At 33.6% G+C, this 19,462-nt stretch overlaps 1 protein-coding gene and 1 pseudogene across 1 annotated transcript; one reads left to right on the forward strand and one right to left on the reverse strand.

Annotated features, from left to right (window-relative positions):
- The first annotated feature begins 7,903 nt into the window (after window positions 1–7,903).
- LOC120147879 (glutaredoxin-C6-like) lies at window positions 7,904–8,436 on the forward strand. Its single transcript, XM_039161136.1, has one exon. It carries the CDS (start codon window positions 7,942–7,944, stop codon window positions 8,308–8,310), a length of 369 nt encoding a protein of 122 aa, XP_039017067.1. The 5' UTR covers window positions 7,904–7,941; the 3' UTR covers window positions 8,311–8,436.
- A 7,801-nt stretch (window positions 8,437–16,237) lies between these two features.
- LOC120147877 lies at window positions 16,238–19,368 on the reverse strand (annotated as a pseudogene).
- Window positions 19,369–19,462: the final 94 nt, after the last annotated feature.

Genomic DNA, 19,462 nt, shown 5'->3' on the forward strand with positions numbered 1-19,462 from the left:
ATTTGTTATATTCTTTTCATTTCGGGATTCATAGAAAATAACTTTTGTTTCTGACTTTTTTCAAGACAAAATACATGCGTGGGTGTTTTTCCATGATTAATATGGATGGCAAGGGTATGGTTCTTGCATCACAATCAACACCATTGATTTTGACCAAAAACAGAGCAGATTCATGAGAAAGGTCATGTCAGTGAGTAATTATAGTCGACTCAGTACAAATATATTACAATTGAAGTCCCCACTTCCCACCACTTGTAGTTTCTTGTAGTAAAATAAGCATGCTTTCTACTTAACTGCTGCTTAAATATTTCTTAGACTTTTTTTGAAGGTCCCCTTCAACGGTTCGACCCCCACTCGATTCCTTTTTTTCACTTTGAATCTATTGAGAAATTTCAATAATAATAAAAAATTCTTAAAAATTCGAATTCGAATAGTTACACTTGCATGATAAATGTGCGTTGTTAATCTGAACATGAGTTGTAAACATGAGACTTCCTAGCCCAAGAGTGTCAATAATGGCTTCTATAAAGGAAGAGAAAATTTGGGCCCTCACCAAATAATGGCCGAAACTAAATGGAAAGGAATGAGAATGAGAGATGGCAGCTGCCCATGCATGCCCTTCTCCTATAGGTCGTTTTAACAAATGCGTAGTTTTAATTTATTTAAAATATCGTAATCAGTATGAATCAAATTATCTCAATTGTTAAAGAGATTATCGATATTTTCGGAGCTTCTAGATTCAAACACGGTATCTATAAGGATATTTAAATATTTATTATTAAATAATTTATAATAACATATTCTAAACATTCTTCATTTTTAAATTCAAAGGAATCTAAACGAACTACATTTCATACTCATGTTAGGAGAAATGGGGAAACCTTAAATAACAGTTGCAATAACATCAACAGGTCCCCTCATCTCATTTGTAATCTCACGCCACATCCATTGTCACCTTCAATCAAATAACTAACTCGTTTACTCATTCAACTTTTATTTTATTTTTATTTTGATCATCCAATTTTCAAAACCTTGTATGATAACACTACCAAAACACTTTATTTTGGACATTTTTATTTATGAAATTAACATAACATTTTTAACTTTCCTCTTTCTTATGGCCAAAATCATTTTCCACCGTTGTTGCTCGTTGTTTGTGATGTAATTAGCACTAAAATGTTTATCTTTCTTTCCTCTTTCCTCCTCTCATTCTAGTTTTCCTCAAAATCCTCTCTAAATTGATGAAATTCAAATAAAAGTTCCGTTTTTATCTTAGTTCGATATGTAATTTTTATTGTATGATCATTGTGAAATTGAGATACATTGCTTCCCCCTTCCTTGATATCTCTACTGTTTCGATTTAGAAGACAAAATTTTGAAAATGGTGAATAAGAGGAAATCTAAAAATATGAGTTTGAGAGAGAAAAAATTATGATGTTTTTGCATGAGTTTTATAAAAAAAATAAACAATATTGGACACTTAATGGTTGAGTGATAAATAAAATAAAATTTGAAAATTAAGTAAAATAAATAAAGAAAAATAAAAATGAGTGATCAAAATAGAAATAAAGTTAAAAATCAAGTGACCAAGTACGAAGTTTATCAAACATAAACAAAGGATGTAAATAAATAAAATGAGAAACAAACAAAGCCTAACACCCATGATTGAGCAAAGGCATATCAAACATATAATGGCAAAGGCATGGCGAACAGGTGGCAGCAATAAATTGCCCTTAAAAGATTTTCCATCCATTAACAATGCCTAGTGATGTTAAGCATGACGATAATTTCTTCACGTATAATCTCGTGTAGGTCATATTATATATAATCTGGTCTAGGTCATTTGAGCCCTACACAAATTTGTTGTTGAGGTGTGTGTCGGTAGTTGTTCATGTCCTCCCATTTTGCATACTTTTAAATAACTTAGCGTAATTATAAGATAGTATTGGCCCATAATTTTTTTAACTATTAATATCATGCACACATCCTACAGACACAACAGTTCGATTCTGGAATTTCTAAAAGGAACAACATTTTCTTTAATCACTGAAGTTGATTAATGGGTTCCCGATTTGCAAATTGTTTTTGAATAATTTAGTATAATTACAAAATAATATCTGTTTAGAATCTTTTTTAGTTATTATTGACAATATACAGACCAACTATTAGAATCTAGAATCTCTAAGAAAACAATATTATGTGTAACTACTCAAATTTTGAATAGTATCTCATCATAGTCAAATGTCAAATGAAATAATGTAAAATCATAATGCTTTTGAATCTTACAACACCAATCAAAACTTCCTCTCAACAAATGAATGTGGCCTCTCTTTCTTCACTTATGGTGAACGTAAGTTTACCGCACGAAAATATTCATGATAATGTTTCAAGTGGAAGTAATAGTGGTCAGCTAATTCATACATGATCATACCCACTCCATTAATGTGAAAATAATACTCCGTCCCATTGTCTCTTATTAATTTTTAAAAAGTTAAAATTTTTAAACTTTGACCTTAATTATTTTAAATATTTTAAATAATTAAATTTTTATAAAATATATATTTGAAAACTACTTGATTAAAGATTTTTAAAATATACTTTTATAGATCATAAATTTTAAATAATAACAAGTCAAAGTTAAAAAATTTTGACTAAAAAAGTCAATTATGGATATCTTTTATGGGATAGGAGTAATAACAAGGGGATGAAATCCAAATGAATTGAAAATTAGGGGTCTAAATAGGTATATATCTCAATATATTTTTTTATAAAAAATTGAGAGTAATATTATGCGACGCAACTATTTAAATTCAGAATATTTAGAAAAAATAATTTTTTTCTACCATTAAGATGAATTGATTAGTTCAATATTTTACAGATTTATAAATTATAATAAAAATGGTTTTTCATCAATAATTTATTTATTTATTTATTAAACTAAGATGATTAGAAAGTAGTATATGTTTTAATATTCTTAATTATGGGACAATGAACGTTCAATCAGTCTCTAGTGCTCGAATTCGTGACTCTTAAAATCAACAATAATTCCAGAGAGAATTTGATTATATAAAACACTCATCTGGTTCGTGCCTATCAATAACATAACATTCACCAGATGAACACCATTTTTACCGGCCACCAACAACGGTGCAGCTCTTTTAGCGGGATTACCAGCTTCATGAATCATGATGGGTGGGAGTGGGACCCAATTTTTCATCACCAACCGTTACAAACAGGCTGCAATCCACGCGGGCTGCTCCAATTGGCTCCACCTAAGATTCCAAAAGGGTTGGTTGGCCCCGCATTATTCGTCCTCCCCCGGTTAGACTCCAATCTCCATGCCTGAAGGAAAGTGAAAAATAAGCTTCCACGTGGCAATAAAGAAGTATGATGATAGAGATCATAATTTGTTTCATGGGAGTGGAACCCACTGTTCCCACCTTTCCCCTCATGAGTGTTCCTCCACGTCAACTCTCTTTATCTAATTAAAAATATGATAAAATGATATGTGAAGTCTCCATACTTAAAAAAATATATCGTGATCTTCGTAATATTTTTCTTAAATATAGCTTGAAACTCAAAAAAAAAAAAAAATTAATGTGATCCTTTTGACTAAAGTCTTTTGTCATTAATCGATATTTGTGTAAGTCCTTCATTATTAGTATGCTCTGAGTTAATCATAAATTTTTTGAAAAATTATCTCCATAATTCTTTTTTTTCTCTTTCAACAACTGTCATGCAATCGAAAAATGATTATTTCTGTCTCTACTAACAACTATAAGTAGTATTTTATTCATAACAATTTGAGAAATCATCCATGTCAACAGAAATTAACAGAACCGTGGGTCAATGACGAAAAACATTTGTCAAAGAACCACATTGAATTCTCTTTTTTTTTGAGTTGAAAGATCACATTAAGAGAAAAATAATATAATGGGCATATTCGTTTTTTTAAGTACATGGACTTTGCGTACTGTTTACCTAAAATTATTTATGCATTTTATTATAGAAAAGTAAATAATTTTCAAAAGGGAATTATAAAAAAATGAAACACTTGCCAAGTACCATAAGAGTTTGCCTTAAAAGTACATATTACTATAGCACACTGATAACTGATTTTATTCCTATAAAAATACATCATACATGGGATATGATTACGAGTATAAAGATTTAAAATAAGAGTAGATAAATAAAATAATTAAATAAACACTAATTAAAAAGACGATAAAGTTTTATAAAAAAAATCTAGGACTAATTTTCAAAAAAAAAAAAACTAGAACTAACATATTTTATAAAATAGTTTACATCCTAATCCTTATAAAATAGTAGTCAAATAGCATGCCAAAATTATATTTGCACTTAATTTAAGACTAAGAATCTATATGTTTTTAGAACAACGATACTCTTGTCATATTCAAAAAAAAAATCCAATCCCGATATCAAAACAAAATTATAAAACACGTGTTCTCATGTATAAGCACATGTGTAAATCAATGCTACATATAAAAGAAAATATAAGTTGAAAGTTCTAAATATTAAAAATGTATATTTAATATTTCATTAACATAATTGTTTCACTTTTAATTGTTATTTTTAATAAATTTATACATATTTATTTTTATTCAAAACATTAAAATTCTTATTGAAGTATAAATTTTATTTCCATTCAATACAAACATTAGTTAAAAACTTAGTTCTTTTTAATTTAAAATTGATTTTGCCTTGCTACATTTTTTTTTTAAATGGAACTTTGTATTAGAGAAGTTTACAAAGTACACCACTACAAGGACCTCATTAAAAATCCTCCCTAAACCTAACATGGAAGAAAAAGAGTGTACCTTAAAGTAGCAACAAACATTATTCGATTTACATTACAACACAACAGAATCTCCCCGACCCATACATCAATGAAATCCCAACTAATATAAGAAAGAAACCCACAATGATAACAACTACCTAAACAGTAAAAAATGAATTCCAGTGCAGTAATCCTACTAAACACTTCCCTATTACATTCAAACCAAACAGCTAAGACCAAAAAACGATTGGCAACCAGGGAAAGAACACACAAATGAGACCAATTCTACACCAAACAAATCCAAAATCAGTGCTTACACGATTGCTCAAACTGCTCCAGCCTCTGAAGCACTTCCCCTCTTGACGCTGAGAACACCACACCCAAAGCCTTACTGACGGCGAAAGTTGCCTCCACTTCAGTTGCTGAAACCGAATGGCAGCCATCATTAACCCCGACAAGGACTCCACTATCGCCCTTATTCGATCTTGAGTTGAGGAACCCACCTCGGGTTTTCGCACTCACCTTCTTCCTTTTTAGAGCTTTACATTTCATGAAAACTCCCTTATCGACCGAATTCACTCCTTTATCAGCCCTTAAAAAGATATTTTCCTCTTGTGAATTCAGAATTTCTAGATTCTCCTTCAGGAATTGCACATTAGTATCCACGCGTGAGACATCTGCTAACCCCTCTTCCACTGCTATGAAGGATGACACTTCTTCTATTGGGACATCCAACAATATAGAATTATTAGAAATTGACTGAGATGTCCAAAAATAATCAAGGTCCCTGTTTATTTCCATCAGCTCAATACTCTCATCTACGGGCTGGATACTTGGCCCAACATTGGACATAATCGGGACATCATACAACACTACCTCAACGGTTGCAGCTCTATCCTCATTAATAACAGCGTGCCCCGATCTAACTGTCACCGATCCAACATCATTATCACTCCTCTGACAGGAGGAAACATAAAAAGCTACCTCATTAAAACCAGTCTCGGGAACAATTCCATCAGCATATTCTTCTTTGATCAATGATACGTCGGCTGTTTCCTCAGCAACTGTTTGCCACCCTCTACCACCAGCCAGCGAACCATCTATGAACACTCGAACTTCTTCATGGATTTCTGCTCAAATTTTGATGGTGTAAATTCTTCCATTAAGGACAATTGATACCTTCTCTGGAAAGTCTGAAATATTCTGTGCTTCCAGCAAAATCCTAGCTATGTCAAACCTAGCCCGACTACAAGTGTCTTCGTCTATCGATATAACTTTTCCCCACAAACTGCCTAAGTCCATAAAGAACTTCTCACTCCACACTGAAAGAGGAACATCTATCAGATTAATCCCAACGTTAACTTTAATTTTGTTCTCATAGCCTTCCAGCATCTCCAGCTCATCAAACCAGCAACGAACCCAATCGTCTCTTTTAGACCAACAAACCTGTCTATCATTTTCATTTTTGAATTGAATAACAACCAGAAGTTCATGCCAAATACTGACCTTGACGTCTAAACCTTCTGCACAAAAGGTTGTTTGCACAATATCTTCGTTGTACACGTTTTTTATTTTCCCAACCAAACAAGTCTGACTCCATGAAACCTCATTCTTAGAAATGAAAATGTTCCTGCTCTTACCGATGATTTTTGGAACTTGACTGGGATCATTGTCTTTTGCTATCATAATATGAACCACGTTTTTCGGCCCTGATATTTTACTAGGAGGGATGCTATCTTCAATATCATGTGATTTTCCTTCTTCTGTCTGTAGACCTCTAAGGGCTTCTTTAAAAGACCTAGAATCCCTTAACGATGGCTTCCATACTTTTTTCAAAGCTCTATCATTCTCAGCTCTCTTATACTTTACTGCAACTTTGTTATCATGAAAAACTCTAATCTTGTAACCATCCATAATCCTACCATCAGCTTTATGTACCGTTGTATCAGCTTCCGATTTGCTTCTAAACCTGACAAAGGCAAAAGTAGAACCGACTGTTTGTCTTCTTTTGCTTCTGTATGCAATGAAGACGTCAGTCACAACTCCATACACCTTGAACGATTCCTTTAGAGTTTCCGAATGAATTCTTTTACTCACATTGTTAACAAACACAGAAAACCATTTGGAGCCACGAACCGAACCCTCCACTGCTGAGTCTCTCCTCCTCTCCATTTATTGATTTGCTTGAGAACATTAGTTTACACATTTTAAAAAGGAAAAAATATTACATTATTTTTTAAATATTTTTGAAGGGTTTATATTTGGGATTAATATTCATTTTTAATTATTGGTTTAAGGTTTTTTTTCATCCCTAATCGTGGCCCCATGTTTAAAAGGGTTAATTGCATTTTCGATTTCTCCTAAATAATAAATATTCATTTCAATCCTTTTTAGCCATTTGTTTTAATGAAAAAAAATTTATTTATGATGCTCCTAAAAAATAATTATTTCATTTAATCCCTTTTAAATTATATTTTTAAAACCTTAATTCCTTTACTTTTTTAGTTTTATTTTATCCCTATATAAAATTTCTAACATTGTCTCTATCATACATGCTAATAAATCATTAAAACTCTAAAAAGACATATATAAATTTGTGTAAAATTACTAATAAATGAATGAAATTAACAATAGAAAATGAAAAAATATTTACTGAAAGAAAAAAGAATTAACCTCGACCTTTTTTACTCATAAATTGATCTTAAATTTGATTAAAATTAAAAAAAAAAGAATACAATGTGTAAGTAGATCGTTAGCTATATACTATCGCTACATTAACATTTGACAAGAATTATTAAACAAAACAATACAAAAATTAGTCAAATTATGGTTTTCATTCCTATACTATAATGAACTTGGGATCTAGTCCATATATTTTATTATGATACAACTTGATTCTCCTAGTATTATTAATATTATGCCTTATTCCATGTTATTTCCCCAATTCTCGTCTACCCCACAAATCCCATGATCCCAGTCATAAAGAGAATCTATATAAAACTTTACTTTATGATGTAAACAAAGCATTGCCGTCTTCTCCCTTCTATATTTAACCTTCACTGACACTCCATTACCTTAAATCACAATTAAAAAAAATACTTGCTCTAGTGACATCGGTGCAGCTTTAATCTTCCACCACCACCATGAGCAGCCCCAACGCAAGCGGCGGCAGCCTTTCGATAGACGAGGAGGAGACGTTGGAGACACGGATCCGGAGACTGATATCCGAGCACCCACTAATCATCTTCAGCCGATCATCTTGTTGCATGTGCCATGTCATGAAGAAGCTCCTGGCCACCATCGGTGTTCACCCTACCGTCATCGAACTCGATGACCACGAGTTTACTTCCCTCCCTGTACCCTCTTCTCACGGTGGCCTCTCCTCCCGGAGTCTATCTCCCGCCGTCTTCATTGGCGGAACCTTCGTCGGCGGACTCGAATCCCTCGTCGCTCTCCACCTTGGTGGCCACCTCATCCCAAAGCTCGTCGAAGTTGGCGTTCTCTGGGTATGATACATATATATAATCATAATAGTATTAAAAATAATATAAATCAATCTGCCATTTTCTCTGCTTTTTTATTTTCAGTTGGGGCAGTCCACTTCCAAAAGAGAAGTAAATTCCTGCTTCTTCCTTCCTTTGCTTATCTTTTGTTTCTTTCCCTATTAGCTTCAATGGTCAAAGTTAGGGAATTGTAGTAATCAAGTGGATTGAATGAGATTGTAGTATGTGTTAAGCTTTCCGTGTTTCGTAATCATATTATAAATCGATATGGAACTCTTACTTATTTTCTTTCATTTATAATATAGAATCTGAGATATCGAATTCTTGATTATATGATCTATGAAATATTTATTTTCCTTGCTTGGATTTGTGTGAAGTGAGAGTTAGAGCTTTGGTGAGGGTTTTGATCTAAATTAAGACATGAAGCAAAGAGTGGAATTGGTGGGGTTATTGAAGTGGGCTCCATTGCCAATTATGGAGCAATCTGAGCCGTTGAAATTTGTTGTTTGTTAGGTTGTAGATGAAAAAAGGAATGGTTGATAGTGTGGTTTGGGATTTTCCATTTTTGGATAAAGGATGTTTTTGTGATGCTTTTTCATGACAATGACGACCCACTAATTCCAATTATAATTGTGGTAGATTATACTAATGGTCATTGAACTTTTAGAATACTTTTATTTTAGTTACTAAACTTTTAAAACTTGCATTAAACTTTTAAGTCGCTTTCAGTATGATCATGTCGCAATTGGCCCTTTGAAAGGAAAAATCGACCCGTTACGACGATGAGATTTTCTTTGAAAAGGTTTTTTATATGAAAAGATGGGAGCATTAGAACAACTAAATTCAATTAATTTTAATAAAACATTTTTATTTTACTAAAATACCAATGTTTTGGTATGCAAAATCAGAAATCGGGTTCGGGAGTCAGTTACGCATGGGGAAGAATTAGCACCTCCACAGCGCCCAAGAATTGATACCTAGTCGGTTACCTTATATTTTAAAATCAGAATTTTGAATTTTATTTAATTTAAAAGCCACTATGTATGCACATTTTAAAAAGGATATTGATTTACCAAAACCAATAACGACTACCACGAGCACAAGCGAAAGTTTCGTTATTGATCCTTATAAATAAACATTGCCTCAATGATTTAGAAATCATGATGTAGGGTTTTGAAAAGGATGTTGATTTACTTCGGGAATCAATAATGGTCACCCTTGGGTATAATGCGGAAGATACACTATTAGTTCATAATAAATGAACATTACCTCATTTTGAAATCAAATCATGGTATCAAACAATCAACTATTGAACCTAATTATATTAGACAAATTAATTAAGGCTTCCCTCTAGCTAAATTATCAAATTATGATTTTTATAGGAACTAGATGATTAAACCTAAAAATGTAGGTTCCAATATTAATCCTAATCAATTTTAACAAATTATGGAATCGAATAATTAAAATGGAACCTCGAGCATAAATGCAAGAACCAAATTAAAAATTCTTCTAATTTTATGGACTGAAGTGAAATTAAGCATAAAATATAGGCTATAATATTAATCATAACCAATTTTAACCAATTACTGAATCGAATAATTGAAATGGAACATCGAGTATAAATGCGAGGACTAAATCAAAAGTTCACCCAAATTAAGGGACTAAAGTGAAATTAAACTAAAATAGAAGATCTAATTATTAATCATAACCAATTTTAGACAATTATTGGATCGAATAATTAAATGGAACTCAGTCATAGATGCGAGGACCAAATCCAAAATTTACTTAAATTTAAAAGTTTAGGGATTAGATTTTAAGAAACCTAACTTGTAACACCCCGAATTTTGGGCTAGTAGTTTTGGGTTTACTCGAGAGGTGTATGGATCCAGTGGATTTCATAATTTAATTCGTTAGACCGAGCTAGGCTTAATTGGGTTGAATTGAAGCCTAATTAGACATAAAAGAAGGTTTTTGAATTTTATAAAGATGGGGAATGACCTATAATGCAATTATCTCATTTTAAAAAGATGGAAGCTTTTTATCACTTTCATCTCATTCTTCTCTTCTTTCTTCTTTCTTTCTTCTTTCTTCTCTTCTTCTTCTCTCATTTTCCTCTCCTTCTTCATCTCCAAGTTCTATAACACAAAGGTAAGTTCTTGAGCTCCTTTCATGCTTCAAATTTGTCCATAATCCCATCAGCATCATCGTTTTAATGATTTAAAGCATTGGGTTATTTGTAGCTAAGAGAAAAGTGGGGGTCATCCAAATCTTAGAGGAAGGAAGTGTGGCTAAGAAGGAGCTTCATTTTGGATTCCTAACATTAAGGTAGTGTATTTCTAATCCTTTAGAGTGTTAAGGTTTTCATAAATATAAAGATTTGTTAAGATTTGAGTATTTAAGCATTATAGGTTTATGTTTGATTTAATGATTAGATAATGAATTTGATGTAAAGAATATGTTTTTTGCCAATTTATAACCCTAAGTAACTCTTTAAAGCTTTAACACATGATTATGAATCAAACTATGACATTTAGGATGATATTTGGGTGTTTTTCGAGACTAAGTAAGACATTTTTGGGTTTGAGTATCGATATTGGATGAATCAGGATGTAATTTAGGGGTTACCAACTGACAATATCGATATTTTTAGGGAGAGTATCGATACTCATGGTGTACAATATCGATACTAGGCCTAATTATCGGCAACAAAATACATTTTTTGTATCGATATTCATAGGGGTATCAATACTTGACCATAAGGTATTGATACTACAAATAGAGTCTCGATGCTACTCAATTTGGATTGTTAGATTTGACCTGTTTAAGGCCCGTAAGAGTTAAGGATGATCTGTAATGGTAAGACTTAGTCCATGGGGTAAATAACCAAAGATACATAGGAACACTCATAGGAGTGGGTTACAACAGATGCAACCATACTAAGCGTAATACGCCCAAGTATCTTCAGTTAAGCATGTATCAAATAGTTAAGAATGATGATCTTTACAAAAGATGTACGACAAGCAATACGGTGAGTAAGTCAGATTCAATAATAACATAAAGTGTGACCCTCAAGAACGTTAATGAACCAAGGACGTGTAAGTCGTCCCTTCAATTCAAAAGGTATTGAAGAAAAGTGTGATAAGAGCGATCATAATGTCGATACCTAGTAATGAACCTGAATCAAGTGTCGAGCTAGTAACTAATACTGTCAGCGAACAATAGATAATAATCATCGTAGAATTACGAAACACTTAGAGACTTCTCTAGAGGTAGAGAATGACTAAAACGCCCTTAAGTAACGAACGACAATAATAGATCAGATTAATAACTAACAATAATAACAAAATAATAAACCCTTGCATAACGTTCTAGATGAGAGAACGAGGGAGATAGTAGTTAGTTAGAAGATGACCTCACTTTAGTATGCCCAACTATATTAGGGTATAGCCAGGTTACCTTAGATGCCCTAGTGGGGCATTATCAGTGCGGGAGGCACTTCAGTGGCTAACTAGGGTGCGAGGCCCAAACATTTACGAGGAGTGGGTTAGCGATGTCATATTTTTGTGGCCTTGGGCCCTTAGATATACATGTATAGTTGCATCAGTCAAGTACATCATATATCCTTAAAGCTTGGCTTGATGGCTATGTGAGACTGAGCCAATGCTTCAGTTGAGCAGGAATTGTATCGATTCTATGTAACACCGGGTTCCCCATGATATACCTGATAGCTATGTAAGACCAGGATATCATTCAGCAGCTTAATGGGACTTGCACCAATGCTATGTGACATCAGGTTCCCTTAGTTAATTAGTGTCTAATAGCTATGTGAGATGAGATACTAGTCAGGTTTGCATTCAGATAATGCATATGAGTAATAGTGTCATATTTAGGTAATGCATAGCAGTTACAGTCATTAGGGTTAGAGACCTTTTAGAGATGTACTCATGACGAGACCTTTTAGAGATGTCTCATGGCGAGGCCCTTAGTAGAGGATTAAGGGAAGCGTGAGATTCCTACTTCAGTGATAGAATAGTTGAACCTTAAGTAGGTAGCACTTGATTAAGATCATGCATGTACCTACTACTTAGTGTCATGTCTTTAACATGCTTTTGTTTATGAAACTCTTAATGTTGATCTAGAATAACGATAATACTACTGTGCTTTTTTACTAGATAAAGAATGAGAAGAAGAATGAGAATGAAAATATGAATAGTTTAATGATATTTTTTACTAGAAAAGCCATCGGACAACAATAAAATGAGGAGCGGTGACTACTAGTTATTTTAGCGTGTCTTGTCAGTTGTCATTAATGGTTTAATGATCCAATGATCAAAATAAAACTGTTTTAATTTTGGTGAGCTGGTGATGGCGTGGCAACGACTGACTAGAGCACCTGGTGGAGGCGACCGAAATAGCCCTAGGGTTGTAATAAAACCCAAGGGTTTTTGCTGGATGAATTTGGGCCGTTGGATCTCTCTAAATCCAACAGTTGAAATCTCTGGCGGCTGGAGAAGATGAAGAAAACCCTAGACAGGTTCTTGGGTCTGAATTTGGGCCTAGACCGATTCTAGGTCTGGACCGGGTTCTGGATTGCTGGGCTTCTCGGTTTATTGTATTATTTGTAATAATAATAATAATAATATTATTATTATTATAAACACGTAAACTCGAACGAAAATGATTGTCGACAGCTGCCACTCTTTGCTAATTTTTGTGTTAACAATAATAGAGCAAAGATGAAAAGACAATGAATTTTCGTCTGATTAACTTTATGCTTTGATGGGAAATCCGTTCCACTACTCTTCCGTGGAGATCGGACTCGAGATTGATTTTCTTCCACTACTCTTCCATGGAGACTAAATCTGAAATAAGAAGAATATGTTCCACTACTCTTCCGTGAAGATCAGACTCAAGATTGATTTACTTCCACTACTCTTCTGTGGAGACCAAATCTTGAAATAAGAAGAATATGTTCCACTACTTTTCCGTGAAGATCAGACTCAAGATTGATTTGCTTCCACTACTCTTCCGTGGAGACCAAATCTGAAATAAGAAGAATATGTTCCACTACTTTTCCGTGAAGATCAGACTCGAGATTGATTTGATTCCACTACTCTTCCGTGGAGACCAAATCTGAAATAAGAAGAATCTATTCCACTACTCTTCCATAAAGATCAGACTCGAGATTGATTTGCTTCCACTACTCTTCCGTGAAGATCAAACTCGAGATTGATTTGCTTCACTGCTTTGCCAGGAAGACCAGATATGACCTAATTTGCTTCATTGCTATTCATGAATATCAAATTAAAAAGATTGACTTCTCTTTACGAGAAAATCAAGAATTAGCTCCTCTGGGGAGTCAGAAATAATATATGTTGACTTCTCTTCATGAGGAAGTCAAAGGTTGACTCTAGGAAACAAGATTAAGTTTCCAAAAAAACATGTTCCCATAAAGCCACAATTGAAATTCTGGGGAAACTATCTTAAGAGATAAAAAGTTCTCAAAATAAACATTCTCATGAGGTAAATCAAAATGTATCATGTATGTATGAAATGATGTATGATGCAATGACATGTATTATGTATAAATGCATGTTTCCTTGATCTGTGAAGGGATAGCTTCAAAAGCGATCTTCATTCTTTTCCTTGTTGGAATTAATGTTCATTCTTGCCAATATTTGATATTAGTCTTTTATTATACTTATATTTGATTTTTATTTATTATATTTAATTCGATATAATTTTATAAATGTTTAGTAATGTTATAAACATAACGGGTCCCAAATTATGTCATAAGAACTTTGATATAGTACCAGTTAATATATATTGTTTTAAACTTAGTTTAGTATGAAATAGTTTAAGTTTTCGTTTTAATTTTTTTTAGTTTTACTAATATTTTTGTTCAAAATTTTTTTACTAATATTGTTCTATCAATGTTAACATGTGTTGATTTGTGTCAACTCATATTGGTTGATACAAAATTTAATTATTTTAAATTAATTTTTATTATTTTTAACTTTTTTATATATTTTTATAATTACATTTTAAAATATAATATAATATAATCACTAAATTATATTTTTAGCAATTCTTGATTAATAGTAACTAACAAAGAACAAGAAAAGTGGGAATCTCATTGTTAATGGCCCAACCTTACTCTAAACGACAAATAATGTAATAACATATATGTATGTACTCAAATGTACATTTCATTTGTACCATCTTTCATGGTGGGTAGTGGAAATTAAAAAAAAATCAAGCCAAATAATATATGCATCTTTCGAATTTTAGGAAGAAAAAATAAGGATGGGAGAATTGGGGTTTCATATATATATATATACACACACATATTTGTATTGTTTATAATCTCGGCTTAATTATAAAATAAATATTCAAACTATATCGTTTTTTCTAAATAGGTGCCTAATTTTTTTTATTCATCCAAGTGTCTAACGTTATAAATATTACTACTTTAGGTTTCAAGGCCGTAATCGCTGTTAAAAAATTCATTAAATAACACGTGTCACATTCTGATAATTTTGATTTTTTAAAAAGTAAAAAAATAAAAATAGTTTTTTATTAAAAAAGCCCAAAATTTTCATAAATATTAAAAAAACTCAAAACTTTGAAAACCCTAATTTTATTCCTATACCCACGCCGAACATCACCTTGGTCGTCATTTCTGTCGACCGAGCCTACCCCCAAACATGCCTTCACCCGACATTCATTTACCCCCGAACAATCACCCAAAAAGCCACTTCCTGACGATGAAATCAATGGTAAACCCGATGAAATGATGAACTCGATTAAGCTCCTGTCAGCTCTGGTTGTGGTGGCTTTTCGTAGGAAAAATGGTTATCGGGCGAAGGCGTGGCCGTGTTGAGGTTCGATCGATGATAACGGTGACAAGGGCGACAGTCAACATGGGTATAGGGATTAGATTCAATGTTTTTCAACGTTTGGCCTTTTTTAAGATTTTTGAAAATTTTGGGTTTCTTTATTAAAAAAATATAATTTTAATTTTTTTTTAAATAAAATTTTCAAAATATTTTAACGTGACATGTGTCTTTTAACAACATAATTTAACGACTGTTACAGCACGAATACTTAAAATAGTAACGTTGGACAACTGGATGAATAAAAAAAAAAGTTTGGATTGAACATTTATTTTATAATTAAGCCTAAAATTTTTCGGTGTCCAGTAATTAAATGAGTTTCATTTATGCTTAGATATTTGAGCCATACCATTAAATAAGAACAAATTTTTTTAGTAATATTTTTATCTATAAAATTTAAATATTAAATGTATTTGATAGATATAAAAAGTTCATTATCATTTATTATAGCAGAAATGAATAATACATAGTATTGACTTAGAAAATTCCATAGGGTTTGGAAAGAAAAGTGCAACTCGAACCATGAAATATCAACCACAAACGAAGCGTGGGGTGTTAATTTGGAATCATTTTATTCTAATAAAAGTTGATTTTTTACCAGTGGAAACCATGTCATTGTGTGGGTTAACCCAATCAATGGACCCCATTATAGAATCTCTTTTAGGATTCTGTCTATAAACAACCACTTTGTGGAATGGAGTTAACAGTAAAACCAAGTTTGGGTTTTTGGAATTTTTAAGTAAAACCAAGTTTGTGGACCCAAGTACCCACTCAAAGGTCCCTTAAATGGTTTTGCAATTTGTTTAGGTCTAGATGTAGGGGGGGAATGCATCTTTAAGTCACTTTCTCTTTTTCATTGATGGGTGAGGTCATGGTTTTGCTTTGGTCTCCAACTTGTGTACATACATACATATGCATACATGCATGTATGAATGAACTTTCCATAAGCTAAACTGGAAGCAGTAAGTATTGAAACAACTAAACAAATTCTTGTTGTTTTAGGTCAAATCCGTGTTACAATGGATTTATTTCCGGAACCGATTTCCAAGGTTGTAATCCTCAATCTCATTCTACTCTAATTCTTTCTGGTAAAAAGAAGGCTGTCAAAAAATTGGCTTCCAAAGTCTACAATCCACCCCAATCCATGAATTTCTTCACCTCATCATACAGAACCAAGATGGCTGCAACACCAGTGCTCCTAAAAATGTTAGATAGTGTCCCGCGGTAAAACGAAGTCACCCCTTCTGTTCTATAAATCGTCCTCCAGCAGTCCAGGGTGCCGTGGTACATCGGTTGTTCTAAACCCGATTGCATCATCATCCGCCTCCTAACTGTATCGAGTGGATATGACAACAATCCAGCAGATGTTGTCACGGCCTGCGCAGCCACCCAACGTTTCCATAATGCCAACTCGGTTTTGGATTGTTCCGACATGGCTTCCTTTATTGTATCAAATCCTCCAAAATATAGACCTCGATGAACAATCATCCCATGCATGGAAGCAGGAAGACCCCTGTAAATTCCTCGAAATCCATCTTTTTTGCGTATGGTGCTCAAGAAATGGTAGATGCCTCTAAATTGACGAACATCAGTTCTTCCAATATCTGCAGCAAGGCGGGTGTGAGCAATGTCAAGAGGGTAGATCAAGATCAATGTTGTGCAACCAGCTGCAGCTCCGGCAATGAAGTTGGCAGATGCTCCAGAGAAAACATGATCATCTCCATAATTTCCTAATATATTTTATACAGGTCCTGCATAAAGCGATGCAAGGTGAGTAATATGATAACCACATGGAGATGTAAGTATACTCGGGGTCCTATTAAAAACCTCAGAAAAAAAGTTATATATAAACATAAAAGGCACAGATAATTTTCTGGCATCTCATAAATCCTACACCCTTGACCAACAAATTTAAAACCAGAGACCTACTACTGTCGGGGAATACCGTAGGAACTTTCGAGTTTGCCATCAAATAAAATTTTATCTGAACTGAAATATAGAATGTCCACAACCTGTCTCAACTACATCTATCAAGTGATTTCATTGAACTTTTCACAGATGTATGATAGGCAAATTCATCTAGCCTATTCCTAATTTTCAATATCACTTCACCTTTTCTGTCCCTATTATTCCAACATCATGGTCATCCTTAAAAACAAAGAATAAAAGAAACAGGCAAACTGGGCACGAGCATGCACATACATGTACAAGAAACTTCATCTTAGGCAATAATTCGATGACAACTTTCAGTTTTATTCCTACAACCTTATTATAATCAATAGTACTATGACTAGTTCTTCTAATAGTATGTACGAGCTTATACAACTTTCAGTTTTATCTCCACAGCTAACATGTACATCTTTCTAGGTGGAATAGGAACAATCATGAAAAAATAATCTTCAAGTTCAAAAAGCTCTCTTTAGATTACATTCAAATCTCAGCTACATTCTTTATTATATGCTCCTATACCATATGACGAGGCCAACACAAAAAATCATCATATTAAGATTAGCCGAATATGCAGTACAAAAGGCTGCTTGTGCTAACCAAAACTAGCTGGTTAATGCCCTCTATTAGGACTACAACACTTGCAAACTCAGGAAACAAAATCTGCAATATGGATTAGACTCCAACTATTTCTCTTGACAAAGAAGTTATATTCTCTATCAAATCAAATCTTCCCTCTTCCCCTATAATTAAACTCCTCGACATAATCTACAGAACATATACATGCATCTAGAATAACAGTCCCACTCCACAACATGCATTTGGGTTTCATGCACTTATAGATACTTTAAGCCAACACTGAAACCAATACAACGTTGCTAGTTTGATTGTTATGCTCTATCATTTTCTTTGAATTTGTATGAAATTTATAATCAGATAAGATTGCTGCCACATTTCCCTGTTCCATCCAAAACATGCCTGGATCCTATGAGTGAACTCTATCAAATTTCCAATTATCTAAGATAATTAAACAAGATGAGAACTGCTCACCTCATAGTATGCCATTCTAAACGAAGCCTATACTCAGAGTCATAAATCATTTAGATAGATTAAAACCAAAAGCTCTTGCACGCCAAAAACATAAGGAGAATGAAAAGCCTAATCTTAAGGGAAAACTGAAACATTAGCAAGAAAGCACCCTATGGTGGTTAATATAAGGTTGAGCAATAGGAACGAAACTACAGATACATGGGGAGTGAAATGGCCAAATAAGTTTATCAATGCATAAAGATTTGTAGTCTATTCAAAGGCCATATCGGAGTTTTTTCTATTCGGGCCAGCTTCCCTTAAATGTAGGCTAAACAGAATGCAGCTTTTATCAATGGTAAAAGTATTTTTGGACCAAAAAATCAGCATGCCCGCATTAATTACCATTCAAACATATCAAACCAAAGAAAGCATGCAATGAGTATACCATCATCCCACGTAATGAAAATAACATCACAGGAGGTCAAAGAGACCTTTTATCATTCATTTCACGTGCATGGGATATCCTTCTCAAGAATATAAAACAACCAATCTATGAATAACATTTCCCCCAAGACGAAAGTAACAATCTTGAAAACCACCCATTTGATTCACTCTAAATATCCCAGATAGAAAATCACATGTTTCATTTCACTGCATACCAAGAACCAATAGACAAAAAAAAATCAATCTAAAGAAAGGGAAAGATTACAAAAAAAGAAGAAGAAGAAGAATCGTTACCTTGAGAGAGAAATTAAGAGCAACAGAAGGGTAATATCTGAGAACGCTACTCCCATTGCCTATCCATAAAGAAAGAATGCCTTCTTCTCTAACGGTACGGAAGATACAATCAAACATCCCTTTGAATTCCTCCTCCCACTCCCCACGAAAGCCAAATTGCTGTCTTGGGTCTGAAGCAATAGCTTCGCCCTCTCAATCGGTGCCACGATCGTGTGCACCACGCCGCCCATCATCGCTCCCGCCAACAGATCACGCTGGAAGCTCGCCAGCCATTCGTACGGCCCCGGCGTCGGTTTTAACCCTCCTCCTCCCCTGTTTTCTACCTCGTCGTCTTCTTTACTCATAACTTCGAAAGACCCAAAATCTGCTTTCACTTCAAGAAGGTAAGGAAAGAAAAGAAACCCTTTTTTCTTCTACTGAGTAGAAAGGGTGGGAAGACAACTGTGGGCTAAAACGATTGAATAAGCATTGTCTATTAATGAGATCATAGAAAACCGCTCTATTTTATATAACAGAGTTGTAGATGCTCTCTCGTTAGCTATATTTATGGG

The sequence above is a fragment of the Hibiscus syriacus genome, unplaced genomic scaffold (assembly GCF_006381635.1).
Source record: "Hibiscus syriacus cultivar Baekdansim isolate YM2019G1 unplaced genomic scaffold, ASM638163v2 tig00110944_pilon, whole genome shotgun sequence".
Taxonomy (NCBI): domain Eukaryota; kingdom Viridiplantae; phylum Streptophyta; class Magnoliopsida; order Malvales; family Malvaceae; genus Hibiscus; species Hibiscus syriacus.